The sequence below is a fragment of the Somniosus microcephalus genome, unplaced genomic scaffold (genome assembly GCF_052327205.1).
Source record: "Somniosus microcephalus isolate GS21.2 unplaced genomic scaffold, FLI_Smic_1.0 unresolved_chr8, whole genome shotgun sequence".
Classification (NCBI taxonomy): domain Eukaryota; kingdom Metazoa; phylum Chordata; class Chondrichthyes; order Squaliformes; family Somniosidae; genus Somniosus; species Somniosus microcephalus.
In genome coordinates this window covers 22,247,351-22,266,234 of record NW_028225186.1, presented here as the reverse complement: position 1 = coordinate 22,266,234, position 18,884 = coordinate 22,247,351, and the positions used below count along the sequence as shown (strand labels likewise).

The window sequence follows — 18,884 nt, the reverse complement described above, 5'->3', positions numbered from 1 at the left end:
CACCCTTGACCTTTACAGGAACATGTTGGCGTTGTACTCTCTCTATTTCCCTTCTGAAAATCTCCCACTGTTTTGATGCGGATTTTCCTATAAGTAGCTGCTCCCAGTCCAATTTGGCCAGATCCTGCCTTATCATATTAAAATCGGCCTTCCCCCAATTTTGAACCCTTATTTCCGGGCCGTCTTTGTCTTTTTCCATGACCACCTTAAATCTCACCGAATTGTGGTCACTGTCGCCAAAATGCTCTCCTACTGACACTTCCACCACTTGCCCGGCTACATTCCCCAGAATTAGGTCCAGTACCGCCCCCTCTCTTGTAGGACTTTCTACATGTTGGCTCAAAAAGCTCTCCTGGATGCACTTTAAGAATTCTGCACCCTCTAAGCCTTTCACACTCTGACTATCCCAATTTATATTGGGGAAGTTGAAATCCCCCACTATTATTACCCTATTATTTTCGCACTTTTCTGAGATATGCCTACATATCTGTTCCTCTATCTCCCCCTGACTGTTTGGGGGCCTATAGTACACTCCCAGCAAAGTGCTTGACCCCTTTTTGTTTTTAAGTTCTACCCATATGGCCTCATTAGAGGAACCCGCTAATATATCATCCCTCCTTACAGCAGTAATTGACTCCTTAATTAATATTGCAACACCCCCTCCCCTTTTACACCCCCCTCTGTCTCGCCTGAAGATTCTATACCCCGGAATATTGAGCTGCCAGTCCTGACCCTCCCTCAACCATGTCTCCGTGATAGCAACAATATCGTACTCCCATGTGTTCAACAACAACTTCAGTTCATCCACCTTATTTGCAAGACTCCTTGCATTAAAATAAATGCCTTCCAGCCCTGCCATATTCTCTTTTGCCTTCACATATTTGCTTTGCCTTCCCAGCTGACTTGTTTTTCCCTCTGTATTTGGCTGTAAATCACCCCCTACTATAGCTCCACTCTGTACCCCATCCCCCTGCCAAGTTAGTTTAAACCCCCCTCAGCAGTGCTAGCAAACCTCCCCGCAAGGATATTGGTTCCCCTCTGGTTCAGGTGTAAACCGTCCGACTTGTACAAGTCCCACCTTTCCCAGAAGCAGACCCAGTGATCCAGGAAACTAAAGCCCTCCCCCCTGCACCATCCCTTTAGCCACGCATTCATCTGTTCTATCTTCCTATTCCTATACTTACTAGCACGTGGCACTGGGAGTAATCCAGAGATTACAACCCTTGAGGTACTGCTCTTTAATCCTTCACCTAGCTCCCTAAATTCTTGCTGCAGGACCTCATCCCTCTTTTTACCTATGTCGTTGGTACCAATGTGGACCACGACCACTGGCTGTTCACCCTCCCCCTCCAGAATGCCCTGCAGCTGCTCAGTGACATCCTTGACCCTGGCACCAGGGAGGCAACAAACCATCCTGGATTCACGTCTACAGCCACAGAAACGCCTATCTGTTCCCCTTACTATAGAATCCCCTACCACTATTGCTCTCCCACTCTTTTTCCCCCCTTCCTGGGCAGCAGGAGCACCGCCAGTGCCAGGAAGTTGGCTGCTGCTGCCTTCCCCTGGTGAGTCATCCCCTTCAACAGTATCCAAAGCGGTATACTTGTTTGAAAGGGGGATGTCCGCAGGGGTTCCCTGCACTACCTGCCTGCCTTTGTTGCTCCGCCTGATGGTCACCCCCTGTGCTGCCCTACCCTGAGGCGTGAACAACTCGCTAAACGTGCTATCCACGAGGCTCTCAGCATCGCGTATGCTCCAAAATTCATCCACCCGCAGCTCGAGCACCACAATGCGGTCTACAAGTAGCTGCAGCTGGATGCATTTCCCGCACACATGGTCGCCAGGGACACTGGCAGCGTCCCTGATTTCCCACATAGAGCAGGAGGAGCAGAACACGGGTCTGAGCTCTCCTGCCATGACTTACTCCTTTAATTAATCTAAAAATTTATTCAATACCCCAGTTACAGGTATACTCTAGGGCGCTTTATTTACCAACTGTCCTCACCACAACAGAGCCCCTAGAAATTTAACACCACAGAATTCAAGCTTGTAATGAAAAGAGAGAAATACTCACCAACCAATCACTTACCTGCTCCCTGGTGACGTCACACCCTGATTACTTTTTACCTCCCTGCAACTACCGAGCTCACAGACTGGAGTTTGGTATGCCTCTCCTGGCCTCGCTGCCGCTTTTATACCTCGCCGCCGAGTCTCCCACAGGTCCCGCCTCTCGCTGCCTGCCGCCGCTGCTCTGAGGCCTCTCCTGGCCTCGCTGCCGCTTTTATACCTCGCCGCCGAGTCTCCCACAGGTCCCGCCTCTCGCTGCCTGCCGCCGCTGCTCTGAGGCCTCTCCTGGCCTCGCTGCCGCTTTTATACCACACATCCCCCCCACGACCCTGATCACGGGGGCCCCACAAGGATGTGTGCTGAGCCCCCTCCTCTACTCCCTCTTCACCCACGACTGTGTGGCTGTTAATGGTTCCAACACCATCATCAAGTTTGCAGATGACACCACGGTAGTAGGCCAGATCACCAACAACGACGAGTCAGCCTACAGGGAGGAGGTCCAGCATCTCATGAAGTGGTGCGCCGACAACAACCTGGCCCTTAACACCAAGAAAACAAAGGAAATAATCGTGGACTTCAGGAAGTCCAAAGGCGGAAGTCACACCCCCATCCACATCAATGGGGCGGAGGTGGAAAGGGTGGCTAGCTTTAAGTTCCTCGGAGACCACATCACGGAAGACCTCTCCTGGTCCCTCAACACCTCCTCTCTGGTGAAGAAGGCCCAGCAGCGCCTATATTTCTTGAGGAGGCTGAAGGGATGTAATCTGTCGCTCCCGATCCTCTCTAACTTCGACCGCTGCACTATAGAGAGCATCCTGACAAACTGTATCACGGTATGGTACGGCAGCTGTAGCTCCCATGACCGGAAAGCCCTGCAGCGGGTAGTCAAAACTGCCCAACGCATTACCGGCACCCGGCTACCGACCATAGAACATATATATCAGAAACGCTGCCGACGGAGGGCACGGTCCATCATCAAAGACCCTACCCACCCCAGCCACAGTCTGTTCGCCCTCCTACCATCTGGAAGACGCTACAGATGCATTCGCACCCGTACGACCATATTTAGGAACAGCTTCTTTCCCAGGGCTGTCATCCTACTGAACTCCACAAATAAACACTAAAGCCTGCACATCTGCCCATGCACTTTATTATGGTCATATTCATGCTAATATATATGTACAAATGTATGTTGAAATGTTTAAGTGTCGTAATCCAAATTGTACACTCTCGGGAGCCGCAAGCCTACATTTCGTTGAACTGCACTTGTACACTAACAATGACAATAAAAGTTGATTTGATTTGATTTGATTTGAGGGGGAGGGCGAACAGCCAGAGGTCGTGGTCCACATTGGTACCAACGACATGGGTAAAAAGAGGGATGAGGTCCTGCAGCAAGAATTTAGGGAGCTAGGGGCAAGATTAAGGAGCAGGACCTCAAAGGTTGTAATCTCTGGATTACTCCCGATGCCACGTGCTAGTGAGTATGGGAATGGGAGATTAGAACAGATGAATGCGTAGCTAAAGGGATGGTGCAGGAGGGAGGGCTTTAGTTTCCTGGATCACTGGGTCTGCTTCTGGGAGAGGTGGGACTTGTACAAGTCGGACGGTTTACACCTGAACCAGAGGGGAACGAATATCCTTGCGGGGAGGTTTGCTAGCACTGCTGGGGGGGGTTTAAACTAACTCAGCAGGGGGATGGGATACAGAGTGGACCTATAGTAGGGGGTGATGTACAGCCAAATACGGAAGAAAAACAAGTCAGCAGGGAAGGCAGAGCAAAGATGTGAAGGCAAAAGAGAATATGGCAGGGCTGGAAGTCATTTATTTCAATGCAAGGAGTCTTGCAAATAAGGTGGATGAACTGAAGTTGTTGTTGAACACATGGAAGTACGATATTGTTGCTATCACGGAGACATGGTTGAGGGAGGGTCAGGACTGGCAGCTGAATATTCCGGGGTATAGAATCTTCAGGCGAGACAGAGGGGGGTGTAAAAGGGGAGGGGGTGTTGCAATATTAATTAAGGAGTCAATTGCTGCTGTAAGGAGGGATGATATATTAGCGGGTTCCTCTAATGAGGCCATATGGGTAGAACTTAAAAACAAAAAGGGGTCAAGCACTTTGCTGGGAGTGTACTATAGGCCCCCAAAGAGTCAGGGGGAGATAGAGGAACAGATATGTAGGCAAATCTCAGAAAAGTGTGAAAATAATAGGGTAATAATAGTGGGGGATTTCAACTTCCCCAATATAAATTGGGATAGTCAAAGTGTGAAAGGCTTAGAGGGTGCAGAATTCTTAAAGTGCATCCAGGAGAGCTTTTTGAGCCAACATGTAAAAAGTCCTACAAGAGAGGGGGCGGTACTAGACCTAATTCTAGGGAATGTAGCCGGGCAGGTGATGTAAGTGTCTGTAGGAGAGCATTTTGGCGATAGTGACCATAATTCGGTGAGATTTAAGGTGGTCATGGAAAAAGACAAAGACGGCCCGGAAATAAGGGTTCTAAATTGGGGGAAGGCCGATTTTAATAAGATAAGGCAGGATCTGGCCAAAGTGGACTGGGAGCAGCTACTTATAGGAAAATCCACATCAAAACAGTGGGAGGCTTTCAGAAGGGAAATAGAGAGAGTACAACACCAACATGTTCCTGTAAAGGTCAAGGGTGGGACCAACAAGCAAAGGGAACCTTGGATGACAAGGGATATACAAAAATGCATTAGGGAAAAAAGGGGTGCTTTTGGCAGTTACAAAAGACAAAAGACGGAGGAAGCCCTAGAGGAGTATAAAAGGTGCAGGGGCATACTTAAAAAGGAAATTAGGAGGGCGAGGAGGGGCCATGAAATAACACTGGCGAGCAGAATAAAGGAAAATCCTAAGATGTTTTATAAGTACATTAAGGGCAAGAGGATAACCAGGGAAAGGGTAGGGCCCATTAGGGACCAAAGTGGCAAGCTGTGTGTAGAGCCTGATGAAGTAGGTGGGGTTTTAAATGAATTTTTTGCCTCTGTGTTCACTATGGAGAAAGACGATGTAGACATAGAAGTCGGGCAAGGGGACTGTGACATACTTGAACATATTAGCATCGAGAGGGAGGAGGTACTAGCGGTTTTAGCAGGCCAAAAAGTGGATAAATCCCCAGGCCCGGACGAGATGTATCCCAGGATGTTGTGTGAGGCAAAGGCGGAGATTGCAGGGGCTCTGACACAAATTTTCAGAACCGCTTTGGCCACAGGGGATGTACCAGAGGACTGGAGAACAGCTAACGTAGTACCATTATTCAAGAAGGGTAGCAGGGATCAACCAGGGAATTACAGGCCAGTGAGCCTAATATCTGTGGTAGGGAAATTATTGGAAAAAATTCTGAGGGACAAAATAAGTCTCCACTTGGAGAGGCAAGGATTAATCGGGGAGAGTCAGCATGGCTTTGTCAAGGGTAAATCATGTCTGACCAATCTGATTGAATTTTTCGAGGGGGTGACTAGGTGTGTGGATGAGGGAAATGCTGTGGATGTGGTTTACATGGACTTCAGTAAAGCTTTTGACAAAGTCCCGCATAGGAGACTGGTCAAGAAGGTAAGAGCCCATGGGATCCAGGGGGCCTTGGCGCATTGGATCCTAAACTGGCTGAGTGGCAGGAGGCAGAGGGTGATGGTCGAAGGTTGCTTTTGTGACTGGAAGCCTGTGTCCAGTGGGGTACCTCAGGGATCGGTGCTGGGTCCCTTGCTGTTTGTGATCTACATTAATGATTTGGATGAGAATGTAAAGGGTATGATCAGTAAGTTCGCGGATGACACGAAAATTGGTGGGGTGGTAAACTGCGAGGAGGAAAGCCTTAGGCTACAGGATGATATTAACGGGGATGGGCGGAAAAGTGGCAAATGGAATTTAACCCTGAAAAGTGCGAGGTGATTCATTTTGGACGGACAAATAAGGCAAGGGAATACACAATGAGTGGTAGGACCCTAGGAAGTACAGAGGGTCAGAGGGACCTTGGTGCACATGTACATAGATCCCTGAAGGCAGCGGAACAGGTAGATAAGGTGGTTAAAAAGGCATCTGGGATACTTGCCTTCATTAGCAGAGGCATAGAATATAAAAGCAGGGAGATTATGATGGAGCTGTACAAAACGCTGGTGAGGCCACAGCTGAAGTACTGTGTGCAGTTCTGGTCGCCTCACTATAGGAAGGATGTGATTGCTTTGGAGAGGGTGCAGAGAAGATTCACCAGGATGTTACCTGGGATGGAGCGCCTCAGCTATAAAGAAAGACTAAACAGGCTGGGGTTGTTTTCCTTGGAGCAAAGGATGCTGATGGGGGACCTGATTGAGGTGTACAAAGTGATGAGGGGAATAGATAGGGTAGATAAAGAGGAACTTTTCCCCTTAGTAGGGGGGTCAATAACAAGGGGGCATAGATTCAGGGTAAGGGGCAGGAGATTTAGAGGGGATTTGAGGAGGAACTTTTTCACCCAGAGGGTGGTTGGAAGCTGGAACTCACTGCCTGAAAGGGTGGTAGAGGCAGGAACCCTCACAACTTTCAAGAAACATTTGGATGTGCACTTGAAATGCCATTGCATACAAGGCTATGGACCCAATGCTGGAAAATGGGATTAGACTGGACAGGGATTGATGGATGGCACGGACACGATGGGCCGAAGGGCCTCTTTCTGCACTGTAAAAACTCTTTGACTGTAACTCTATGACTAAATCATGTCTGACCAATCTGATTGAATTTTTCGAGGGGGTGACTAGGTATGTGGATGAGGGAAGTGCTGTGGATGGGGTATACATGGACTTCAGTAAGGCTTTTGACAAAGTCCCGCATAGGAGACTGGTCAAGAACGTAAGAGCCCATGGGATCCAGGGTGCCTTGGCACGTTGGATCCTAAACTGGCTGAGTGGCAGGAGGCAGAGGGTGATGGTCGAAGGTTGTTTTTGTGACTGGAAGGCTGTGTCCAGTGTGGTACCTCAGGGATCGGTGCTGGGTCCCTTGCTGTTTGTGACCTACGTAAATGATTTGGATGAGAATGTAAAAGGTATGATCAGTAAGTTCACAGATGACACAAAAATTGGTGGGGTGGTAAATTGCGAGGAGGAAAGCCTCAGGCTACAGGACGATATAAACGGGTTGGTCAGATGGGCGGAAAAGTGGCAAATGGAATTTAACCCTGAAAAGTGCGAGGTGATGCATTTTGGACGGACAAATAAGGCAAGGGAATACACAATGAGTGGTGGGATCCTAGGAAGTACAGAGGGTCAGAGGGACCTTGGTGTACATGTACATAGATCCCTGAAGGCAGCGGAACAGGTAGATAAGGTGGTTAAAAAGGCATATGGGATACTTGCCTTCATCAGCCGAGGCATAGAATATAAGAGCAGGGAGGTTATGATGGAGCTGTACAAAACGCTGGTAATGCCACAGCTGGAGTACTGTGTGCAGTTCTGGTCGCCTCACTATAGGAAGGATGTGATTGCTTTGAAGAGGGTGCACAGAAGATTCACCAGGATGTTACCTGGGATGGAGCGCCTCAGCTATGAAGAAAGACTAAACAGGCTGGGGTTGTTTACCTTGGAGCAAAGAAGGCTGAGGGGGGACCTGATTGAGGTGTACAAAATGATGAGGGGCATAGATAGGGTAGAAAAAGAGGAACTTTTCCATTAGTAGGGGGGTCAATAACAAGGGGGCATAGATTCAAGGTAAGGGGCAGGAGGTTTAGACGAGATTTGAGGAGGAACTTTTTCACCCAGAGGGTGGTTGGAGTCTGGAACTCACTGCCTGAAAGGGTGGTAGAGGCAGGAACCCTCACAACATTCAAGAAGCATTTGGATGAGCACTTGAAATGCCATTGCATACAAGGCTATGGACCAAATGCTGGAAAATGTGATTAGATTGGACAGGGCTTGATGGACGGCGCAGACACGATGGGCCGAACGGCCTCTTTCTGTGCTGTATTACTCTATGACTCTATTACTCGAAACCCCTTCATTATGGAGCTCCTAAATCCCCTGTTTCTGGAGCTCCTAAGTCCCCTGTTTATGGAGCTCCTACGTCACCTCTGGACTTGACTATTCCAATGCTCTCCTGGCTGGCCTCCCACATTCCACCATACATAAATTTGAGGTCATCCAAAACACAGATGCCTGTGTCCTAACTCCCACCAAGTCCCATTCGCCCATCTCCCCTGTGCTCGCTGAACTGCATTGGCTCCCGTTTAAGCAGTGCCTCTATTTCAACATTCTCATCCATATTTACAAACTGCCGCCATGGCCTCGCCACTCCCTATCTCTAAATATAAATTATACCGGTTTGTGCAATGGAAATTATATCCGTTTAGCATCAGATCCGGTTCCAGTCTCGGCGCTTCCATTGTAAGTGAATTAAGAATAGTCGAATTACGATGGCTGGTAAATCGATCGCAGAACAATTGCTTGGAAGGCAGCAATGCTCACCATTACAACAGCATCGCTCACTGCCAGAGAGAAACCCAGTGTTTCTGGGGAGTTGTGGAGTAATCAGCTTCCTATGGGTTTTTCGTACTTTATTCACAGACGGTAAAAATAATCCTAAACATTAGCCACTGAACAGGCTGTGGGATTCGCATCTTATTTCAGCCCAGTCACCGTTTCACAACCTTGACCGAGGGGTTAACGCGGTACTTTACCAGGGTTAGAAGGAGGTTTCTGAGGATGAAAAGGAGAGAAAAGCATCGAGCTGATCCTGGGAGGGAATCGACATTTAAATCAGGAACAGGAATCAGCAGAGGGAAAGAGGTTCAGCAAATCAATGAATTCCACAGTATCATGGTAATTCTCTCTCGGATCAAATGTAGAGATCACGGTAAATATTTATTATAAATATATAGTGACAGAATCACAATGCGGTGTTAACACATGTGTGTGGTTATCCCTTGAGAAGAAGGGTCCTTTCACACTAACAGACAGGTGACATTTCATGGTGTATTTTTACACAGTGAGCGGCACTTTCTACGTAAGCTGGGGCAGGAGAGAATATCCGGGAATGGGACGTCCGGATTTCAGAGAGAATGTTTGTTATTGGTGACAGGCTTTAAATCTGATATCTAAAGAGAGTGGGGGAGTCTCCAGGAATGTAAGTGTTTACCGGATGGCCACTGGTAATGTAAATGATTAATGGATAGTCTCTGGGAATGTAAGTGTTTACCGGATGGCCACTGGTAATGTAAAGGTTTAATGGGTAGTCTCTGGGAATGTAATTGTTTACCGGATGGCCACTGGTAATGTAAATGATTAATGGATAGTCTCTGGGAATGTAATTGTTTACCGGATGGCCACTGGTAATGTAAAGGTTTAATGGGTAGTCTCTGGGAATGTAATTGTTTACCGGATCATCCCGGGGAACAAAAGTGTTTACTGAATGATCCCTGGGAATGTAAGTATTTCTCGATTATCCTTGGGAATCTAAGTTTATAACGGATTGTCCCGGAGAAAGTAAGTGTTTACGGGATGGTCTTTGAGATTGTAAGTGTTTACCGGATGTTCCCTCAGTATGTACTAGTACACTTACCTCCGATAAGTCCCATTAGATCGTAGGCAAACGCTTTATTCCGACAGCCCATTTTAAAGTTAGGACTCAGTCTCTCCATGGAACAGATTATTGGTCACTCTGGAATGTCCGTTTTGATGGGAGATTGGATTGAACACAATATTAGAAACAATTCAGTTCTATTGCACAAAATCCTTCAGCTCTTGTCTTCATTTAATGAATTTACCAATTAGAGTGAAGGGATATTTCACCACAATCTTGAACTGCTCTCTGAACTTAGTTTGCGTCACGGCATAAATACAAGTGTTTGTGCAGCAACTCAGGAGCTGCAGCATGAATCCCATTTCTTTCATCAATCCAGGAGATAATGCAACATCACCGAGAAAATTCCACAACCGGTTCCATATAGAATCCACCATAAACAACGCCCATAACAGTATGAAATTCCCAGAGATAACAAACAGTAAAACGATGGATTTCCTTCTGCTCTCCATCTCTGGGTCTCTGGGACTCTCCCCACTGCTGGGACCCCGGAGTCTCCTGCGGGCTCTGTTGGCCACTAAAATGTGTCTGACGGTGAAAGCATTGAACAGAAGAACCAGAACAAATGGGACTCCCGGGGTGATAATATAATGAAGCAGTTCGATTGCTGTCCACACCTGCGAATTCATAACTTCACGTGTTAAACTGCAAAACCACGGACTATTATAAAGGTTATAATTACCGGTATACATGAAATACCAGAAAATGTCTTTTAAACAACTCAGCAAAGTCACTGTTCCCAGAACAACAGCCGCCGTTTTCTCGGTGCAATATTTACTTTTCAGCTTCTGGCAACAAATGGCCACAAATCGATCAAAGGTGAAAGTGACGGTAAACCAGACAGAACAGTCTGTGGCTGCATAAAGCAGTACGCCGTGGATATTACACATGGGGATATACAACACGAAATGAAAGTGCTTCGGATAAACGATAGGAATCTGCCTCAATATCAGATCGAAGATAACGACCAATAAATCCGCCGCTGCCATGGCCACCAGGTAGCGACTGATACATTTGGAGAGGCCGCACTTTCCCCGAGAGAGGATTGCAATCGTCATTAAATTAACTGTAAGGAAGGAGAAAAAAGGGAAATTATACATCAGGCTGGGAGCAAAAGCCGAAGTTGGATGGAATTCTAGGGGGAAATATACAACTCTTTACCGACATTCAATATTATAATTTAATTCTATCACCTCTGGAGCTGAAGAATAATCGATAACACATTGTGGAGTCTATAAATGAAATGGGGAAAATACAACATGAAAGCAATCGATTTCAAATCAATTAGAGACTAAATTATAGTTCTACTTTTAGTTTAAAGCCCCGCGCGAGGTAAGCGGGAGTAAATGGACCGGAACCTATAAGAATCCTTCTTGTCCCGGGATCAGTCAACATTTGGAGCATTGTGATTCGCTTCTGTGCCCCAGTGTTATGGAGGGGAAGTCCTACTTGGATTCCTGCTCCTCCTTCGAAGATTAATACGGTTGCATTACATTTAGAACCCAAATGAATGTCACATCAAAGTTCAGAAAATGCAAAATTGACATGCAATATTTACAGATAATTGTATTTAAAAACACATTGATGTAATATTCAGATGCTTAGATACTAAGTACAAGTGCACTGCAGTTATTAAGAGAACTAGGCTGTAACAAGTGTTTTGAAGATTGAGTATTCTGCATTTTTGTTAGAGATACACAAATAAGAATGGACCATGACCTTGAATCATTTTATATACTTGACCATGTAAAGTCCCACTAAATGCATTTATTAGCATCAAAATCAGATTATTTATCCAAAAGGAACTGTGCCGCCAAATGCTTTTGTAAAGTATCTAAAAACAAATGGAAAACTTTTATCGTTGTATATTTTCAACTGTTGGTTCCAAACTCGCGCACAGAATATTAGACGAGAAAATATCAAATGACTGTCTTATCCTCAGTACCTCAGTTACATTCAGCTCGGGTCGCTTATCATAATATACAGCAAGAGGCAAGAGGTATACTTTGGTTCGCATTGAGATATCTACTGAACTGTGTGAGACGACTATGGGATTCAATTACACATTCAAAGCAGAAATTGGAAAAAAAATGTAATGCCATCGGACTGAATGAACATATTGTGAGAATGTAAATTATCCTTGTAATCCTATTCCATCCGGCAGAAGCAGTGACACTAATGCAGAGCTAGAGATGGTGGGAAAGGACACAGTGACTGAAACTGAATGATTAGTTGATATTTCAGACATTGAAAGATGTTTATGTGATCAGCCAGGATTTGTTCATTTGACTCTGTGTAAGGAACCACACCGATTAGAAGGTGAAAAGTCTCCTAAACCATGAAGTCATTCCTCTGATCTCTTACAAATATTCTGTGTAGATAGCAGACTCAAATTCATTAAATTAAGCGTCTCATCAAGTTTCTTTGCTTGAGATGGATAAAGAAATTTAGAATCACGTTCAGAATATCTTGCTGATAGCAGCCCGGATGGGATGGGGATTGAAAAGGAGAGAAGCACTGTTAAGCATTTTTTACGTTATTCATATCTGGATATACAGACTATCAGGGGCACCAACCACAGGGAGGATGAGCAAGTATTTTTATAAAAACAAACATAACGTTTCTAAAGACATAAAAAGTTATAGCAGATAATAATATTAATAACCGAGTATCACAAGGTAGATAGCAAGTATAATATTACAGTAATACAGGGTTTATAGAATTATTATCTGGACATAGATACCTACCAGGAACACCAAACGCAGCGAGGAGGGGATAATAAATCTTTTGTATATCCTGAACTATTCTCGTTAATCGCAATGCTTCGAACATACTTCCAAAATAAATTTTCAAAACCATGATTACACCTCTGTGAGTTGCTGGTGGTATCTGCGATGGAGATAGCGTGCTGATCATATGAGGTGACAGAGTGAAGGGGGACCATTATTTAGCAGAGAGAGAAATCCCCGAGTGACATCATGCAACATTATTGAAACTGGCATTAATTACAGTCATTGAACAAACAGACTAATTGAACAATTGTCACCATACACATGACTACAACAGAATCTAGTTCAAGATAGTGTACAGAGTTTTACATTGAACGTGAGAGAAGCCGAAATATTAAACCCGCCACAAAAATACCGAGACAGAACAGAAATAAATAAGTTTCTCTTCCTGTATTGAACTAAAAGTAATGGAAATAGGCAAGGAATAAACGAAGGAAAAAGCTGGATTGCCTGAAGCTTTACTTGGATTTATTCCACCCCAAGCCAATTGGGTATACATTTCGCAATAAACACATTTTCTTAAATGGGCAGAACATAAGAAAATATGAATTAGGAGCAGGAGTAGGCCATCTTGGGATAGCGCAGGAAACTGGAGCAGAGGTCAAAGATTAGCCCATCGAGCCTGCTCCACCATTCAATGAGCTCATGGCTAATATTCGACCTCAGCTCCAATCTCTGCACAATCCCCATATCACTTGATTCCTCTATTGTCCACAAATCTAACTAACTCAGCCTGGAATATACTCAGTGACTCAACTTCCACAGCCCTTTGGGACAGAGAATTCCAAACTTCAGCTGCCAGACTGGGATTGCAGCAGGTGGTGAGAGAACCAACATGAGAGAATAGCCTGCTTGACCTCGTCCTCACCAATCTACCTATCGCAAATGCATCTGCCCATGGCGATATTTGTAGGACTGGCCACATGTACAATATTTGCGCAAAATAATCCTCGCCTTCTCACTGAGGATATTGTCCACCAAATCATATGCCACTAACCTCGTGCTCAGAGGGATAAAACTAGAGAGCCAAGCGATCCCACAGCCAACAGATCAGATTATTTCAAAGCTCTCGTATCCAGTTCTGAATGATAGTTAACAATTAAGACGTTTCCTAATAGCCCTGAAAATTTTTGCTGTTCAAGTGTATATTCATTCACCTTTTGAAATTTAATATTAAGAAATAAATAAATACTTGAAATTCTACATCGCCTTTCTCAAACTCAGGACGTCCCAATGCGCTTCCCAGCTAATGAAGTGCTTTTGAAGCGTAGTCACTGTTGTCATGCCGGAAACGCAGTAGCCATTTTCCGCAAAGCAAGCTCCCACAAAAAGCAATGTGATAACCGTCAGATCATCTGTTTCAGTGATGTTGATTGAGAGAGACATACTGGCCAGAACACCGGGGAGAACTCTCTGCTCTTCTTGAAAATTGTGCCGTGTGAACTGTGATATCCACCTGAGAGAACTGTGTGTCAAAAATTTCTACGCTTTGCCCAATGTTTCTTTTAACAATTATCTAGTATCTGTGTCCTTTTGGTAATGACAAGGCAGCCAGCCTAAATTCTTTCTCTTTACATATTGGCTCGAGACCCATTATCATTTTGAATATTTCTGTTCAATCGCACCTTAAACTTCCCTGCTATAAGGAGAACCATCCCAGCTTCCAGTTTAGGGAGAACATTGCTTTATATCTAACCCATTCTGTGCCTGCCCAGTTAATGCTTGGTGGGACAGTGCAGAGGCAGAATCGAGGCTGGCCATGTGAACATGTCGTATCTCCGGCGGGAGGGGCTTGTGCTGCTTTGTGACCTCGGTCTTGGCTGCTGTGTGATTGGCTCCTGCCTCCTGTGTGATGTCACCAAGAGATAGGTTTCCGCCCCTTGTTATGGCCAATCAGTGGGATGTCAGTGTGGCGGAGCTGCAGCTGGCAGCTGACACTGGGAGTGACTTTGGTCCAGATAAATAGTGGGAAGGAGAGAACAAGTCATATTACAGTAAGTAATTCATAAGAACATAAGCAATGGTAGCAGGAATAGGCCACTTGGCCCCTCGAGCCTGCTCCACCATTCAATAAGGGCATGATTGATCTAGGGCTCAAAGCCAAATGCCACACCGCTCCCCATAACCCTTCACTACCTTATCTTGAAAAAAATTGTCTATCTCCGCCTTAAATGTATTTCATGACCCACCCTCCACAGCTCTATGGGGCAGAGAATTCCACAAATTTATGACCCTCTGAGAGAAGATGTTCCTCCTCATCTCCGTTCTAAAAGGGCGACCCGTTATTCTGAGACTGTGGCCCCGGGTTCTAGGTTTCCCCACGAGGGGAAATATCCTCTCTGCATCTACCTTGTCGTGCCCCCTCAGTAGCTTATATGTTTCGATAAGATCACCTTTCGTTCTTCTAAATTCCAGTGTATATAGGCCCAGGCTGCTCAACCTTTCCTCATAAATCAAACGCCTCCTCTCTGGAATTAACCAACTGCATCGTCTCTGAACTGCCGCCAAAGCAATTATATCCTTCCTTAAATAAGGAGACCAAAACTGTACGAAGTACTCAAGGTGCTATCTCACCAATACACTGTATAGTTGTAGCAAGACTTCCCTGCGTTTATACTCCAACTCCTTTGAAATAAAATCCAAAATTCCATTTGCTTATTTGATTGCTTGCTCTACCTGCATGCTAACTATTTGTGTTTCAAGCACAAAGACCCCCAGCTCCCTCTGAACTGTAGCATTTTGTAATTACTCTCTATTTAAATAATTGTTTGCTTTTTTATTTTTCTTGCCAAAGAGGATAACCTTACACTTTCCCACATTCTACTCCATCTGCAAAATATTAGCCCACTCACCTAGACTGTCTGTGCCTCTTTGCAGATTCTTTGTGTCCTCTGCACAACTTGCTGTCCCACCCATTTTTGTACCATCCACAAACTTGGCTACATTACACGCTATCACTTTATCCTATTCATTAATTTAGATTGTATATAGCTGGGGCCCAGCTCCGATCCTTGTGGCATCCCACTCGTTACAGTTTGCCAACCAGAAAATGACCCATATGATCCCTATTCTCTGCTTTCTCTAAGTTAGCCAATTCTCTATCCATGCAAATATATTACCCCCAGCTCCGTGAGCTCTTATCTTATCCAATAACCTTTTATGTGGCACCTTATCGAATGCCTTCTGCAAATCCAAATACAGCCCATCTACTGGTTCACTCTTGTCCACCCTACTTGTTACATTCTCAAAGAACTCCAGCAAATTTGATAAACATGATCTCCCTTTCCTAAAACCATGCTGACTCTGTTTGACTGCAGTATCTTATTCGAAATGCCCTGCTACTACTTCCATAATGAAGGACTCCAGCATTTTCCCAAAGAGAGATGTTAGGCTAACTGGTCTATAATTACCTGCTTTCTTTCTCCCTCTTTTCTTAAGTAGGGGTGCTACATTAGCGGTTTTCCAATCCGCTGGGACCTCTCCAGATTCCAGGGAATTTTGGTATATTACAACTATCTCTGCAGCCACTTCTTTTAAGACCCTGGGATGCAGGCCACTGGCCCAGGGGATTGTTGTCTTTTGGTCCCATTATTTGTCCGAGTACTATTTCCTTAGAAGTAGTGAGTGCCTTTAGTTCCCCACTTCCAGTGGCACCTTGATTATGCATTATTTGGATGTTGTTAATATCTTCTACATTGAAGGCAGATGCAAAATATTTGTTCAGAACCATTGCCATTTCCCAGTTCCCCATTATTAATTCCAAGCTCAGCTACCCTCTTCCTTTTTTATACCTGTAGAACTTCGTACTACCTGTGTTAATGTTTCTTGCCAGCTTACTCTCATAATTCATCTTCTCTCTCTTTATTATTTTTTTAGTTGTCCTTTGCTGGTTTTTTAAAAATTCCCAATCCTCTGATATCCCACCAATCTTGGCAAAATTGTGCACCTTGGTTTTCAATTTTTTACCTTCCTTTACTTCCTTAGTTAGCCACGGATGGTGCTCCCTTCTCTTAAAATATTTCTTTCTCACTGGACTATATTTTTGTTAAGGGTTATGAAATATCTCCTTAAATGTCCGCCACTGCATTTCTAATTTCTAACAATTTAAATTGTTTTTCCAGTCCACTGTAGCCAGTTCTGCACTCATGCCATTATAATTGCCTTTGTTGAAGATCAGGACACTCTTTTGGAACACAACTTTCCAACCCTTCAACTGAATTTGAAATTCAACCATGCTTTGATTGCTAAATATTATTAATTACAAATATATTCAACTAAAATGTAATCTTAGTCACGATATAGTCCTATGATATTCTAATTACAGATTGTAGAATTGATGCACTATCAACAACACCAAAGACTACGAGTTGAACTTATACGAAGTAGGCTTTTATTGACGAAGAACTGGAGCATGCCTCTGCTAGTGGATCCATCCTAAGCTCCCGGGGCTTAGGGGTGGAGCCAGGGGCGGAGACATGCCCGGACCTGTACAGAGTTAACAGTGGTTTACCACATTCACCCCTCGTTTAAAAAAGAGTCCGGCGAGGTGAAGTGTTTCAAAAGTTCGTATACGAAAGTCTCTCCGGGGGTCTTTTCTGCCGTAATGATCTTCGTGGTGCCGGTTGCGGTGGCTCTTTGCCCACGGCCGCTTCTCGCCTGGGACGGAGCACTAGCGTGTCGTCCTCTCGGGGTAGGGATGGCACCGGCATGTCGTCAGTTCGTGGTAGACACCCCGGTGGTGCATCGTGGGTAGTGGAGTTAGTGGATGGTGATCGATGGTGTTTCGGGTGGTACCTGAGGGTGCGAGTTCTCGAATTGAAACTGTGTCCTCCCGCCCGTCAGGATACGCCACGTAGGCGTACTGTGGGTTGGCGTGGAAGAGGTGAACCTTTTCAACCAGGGGGTCTGTCTTATGGCTCCTCACGTGTTTCCTGAGCAGGACGGGTCCCGGAGACGTCAGCCATGGCGGTAGTGATGTCCCCGAGGTGGATTTCCTGGGGAAGACGAACATCTTCTCGTGAGGGGTGGCTTGTGTGGCAATACAGAGCAGTGATCGTATGGAGTGGAGCGCTTCGGGGAGGACATCTTGCCAGCGGGAGATTGGGAGGCCCTTGGATTTTAGGGCGAGCATGGCGGTCTTCCACAACTTTGCGTTCTCCCTCTCTACCTGTCCATTACCCCGGGGGTTGTAGCTGGTAGCCCTGCTCTTGGCTATGCCCTTCTTGAGCAGGTACTGCGCAGCTCGTCGCTCATGAACGACGAGCCCCTGTAGTTGTGGATGTAATTGGGGAAGCCAAATATGGTGAACAGGTCGTTGAGGCACCTGATGACAGTGGCGCTGGTCATGTCCGGGCAGGGGATGGTGAAGGGGAAACGGGAGTACTCGTCAATAATATTGAGGAAGCACTTGTTGCGGTTAGAGGAGGGAAGGGGCCCCTTGAAATCAACGCTGAGACGTTCGAAGCGGCGGGTGGCTTTAATCAGGCGTGCCCTGTCTGGCCTATAAAAATGCGGTTTGCATTCGGCGCAAACCTGGCAGTTCCTGGCCATGGTCCTGACCTCCTCGATGGAGTAAGGCAGGTTGCGAGCTTTAATAAAATGGAAGAACCTGGTGACCCCCGGATGGCAGAGATCATTGTGGAGGGTCCATAGCCTATCGACTTGTGCGTTGGCACATGTCCCATGGGATAGGGCGTCTGGGGGCTCATTAAGTTTCCCGGGCCGGTATAAGATATCGTAGTTGTAGGTGGATAACTCGATCCTCCACCGCAATATCTTATTATTTTTGATTTTCCCCCTTGTCTGTTGATAAACATAAAAGCTACTGACCGTTGGTCAGTGAGCAGGGTGAATCGTTTACCGGCCAGGTAATGCCTCCAGTGCCGTACAGCCTCCACTATCACTGAGTGCGGTTTTCAACAGAGTGCTGAGAGTTGGGTGAGTCAGGGAGTCTTAACTGGTTGCTGTAATCAAACTTTTGTTTGTTTCACATTTACTGTGTATTGTTTACTGTTTAAAATCTAATTTTCCCAGCTTTAAGCAGGCTTAAAAAGGGATAAACAAGTCCTACAACTCAGAGCAGCTGAAGGCAGTTAACAAGGGAAACTGGAGTAATCTGGAGGAGCGCGTGGGTCGACTCATGGGTGCCCGGGTGATTGGCCCCGTTGCAATTGGAGATGCCGACCCTGTGCTGGGCCCCACTGGTAAGGACATGACGGTTTGGACCTCTCTCGTTCCCCTTGCGCTTCAGATCTACATCCTTTGCCACTGTCCGACCAATGCGCAGAATGCCACCACTCATGCCTCCCTCGCTGACGCCCTGTCCTCACTCTAAAGCTACTCTTGTGCCTTCCTGCTTTCAGCTGGTGAGGAGGAGGTCCCTGAAGCTGCGAGTGTCAGTCCCTCGGAAGAGGAGGACGAGGAGGAGCAACAGGAAGGCGGCACATCGGGGGAGCCCTCATCCGCGC

The 18,884-nt window shown here is 45.9% G+C and overlaps 1 protein-coding gene across 1 annotated transcript; it reads right to left on the bottom strand.

The window, feature by feature from the left end:
* Positions 1–9,712: 9,712 nt before the first annotated feature.
* LOC147085667 (putative G protein-coupled receptor 139) lies at positions 9,713–10,632 on the bottom strand. The gene has a single exon (XM_085979114.1). The coding sequence runs from the start codon at positions 10,615–10,617 to the stop codon at positions 9,796–9,798; it is 822 nt and encodes a 273-aa protein (XP_085835240.1). The 5' UTR covers positions 10,618–10,632; the 3' UTR covers positions 9,713–9,795.
* Positions 10,633–18,884: the final 8,252 nt, after the last annotated feature.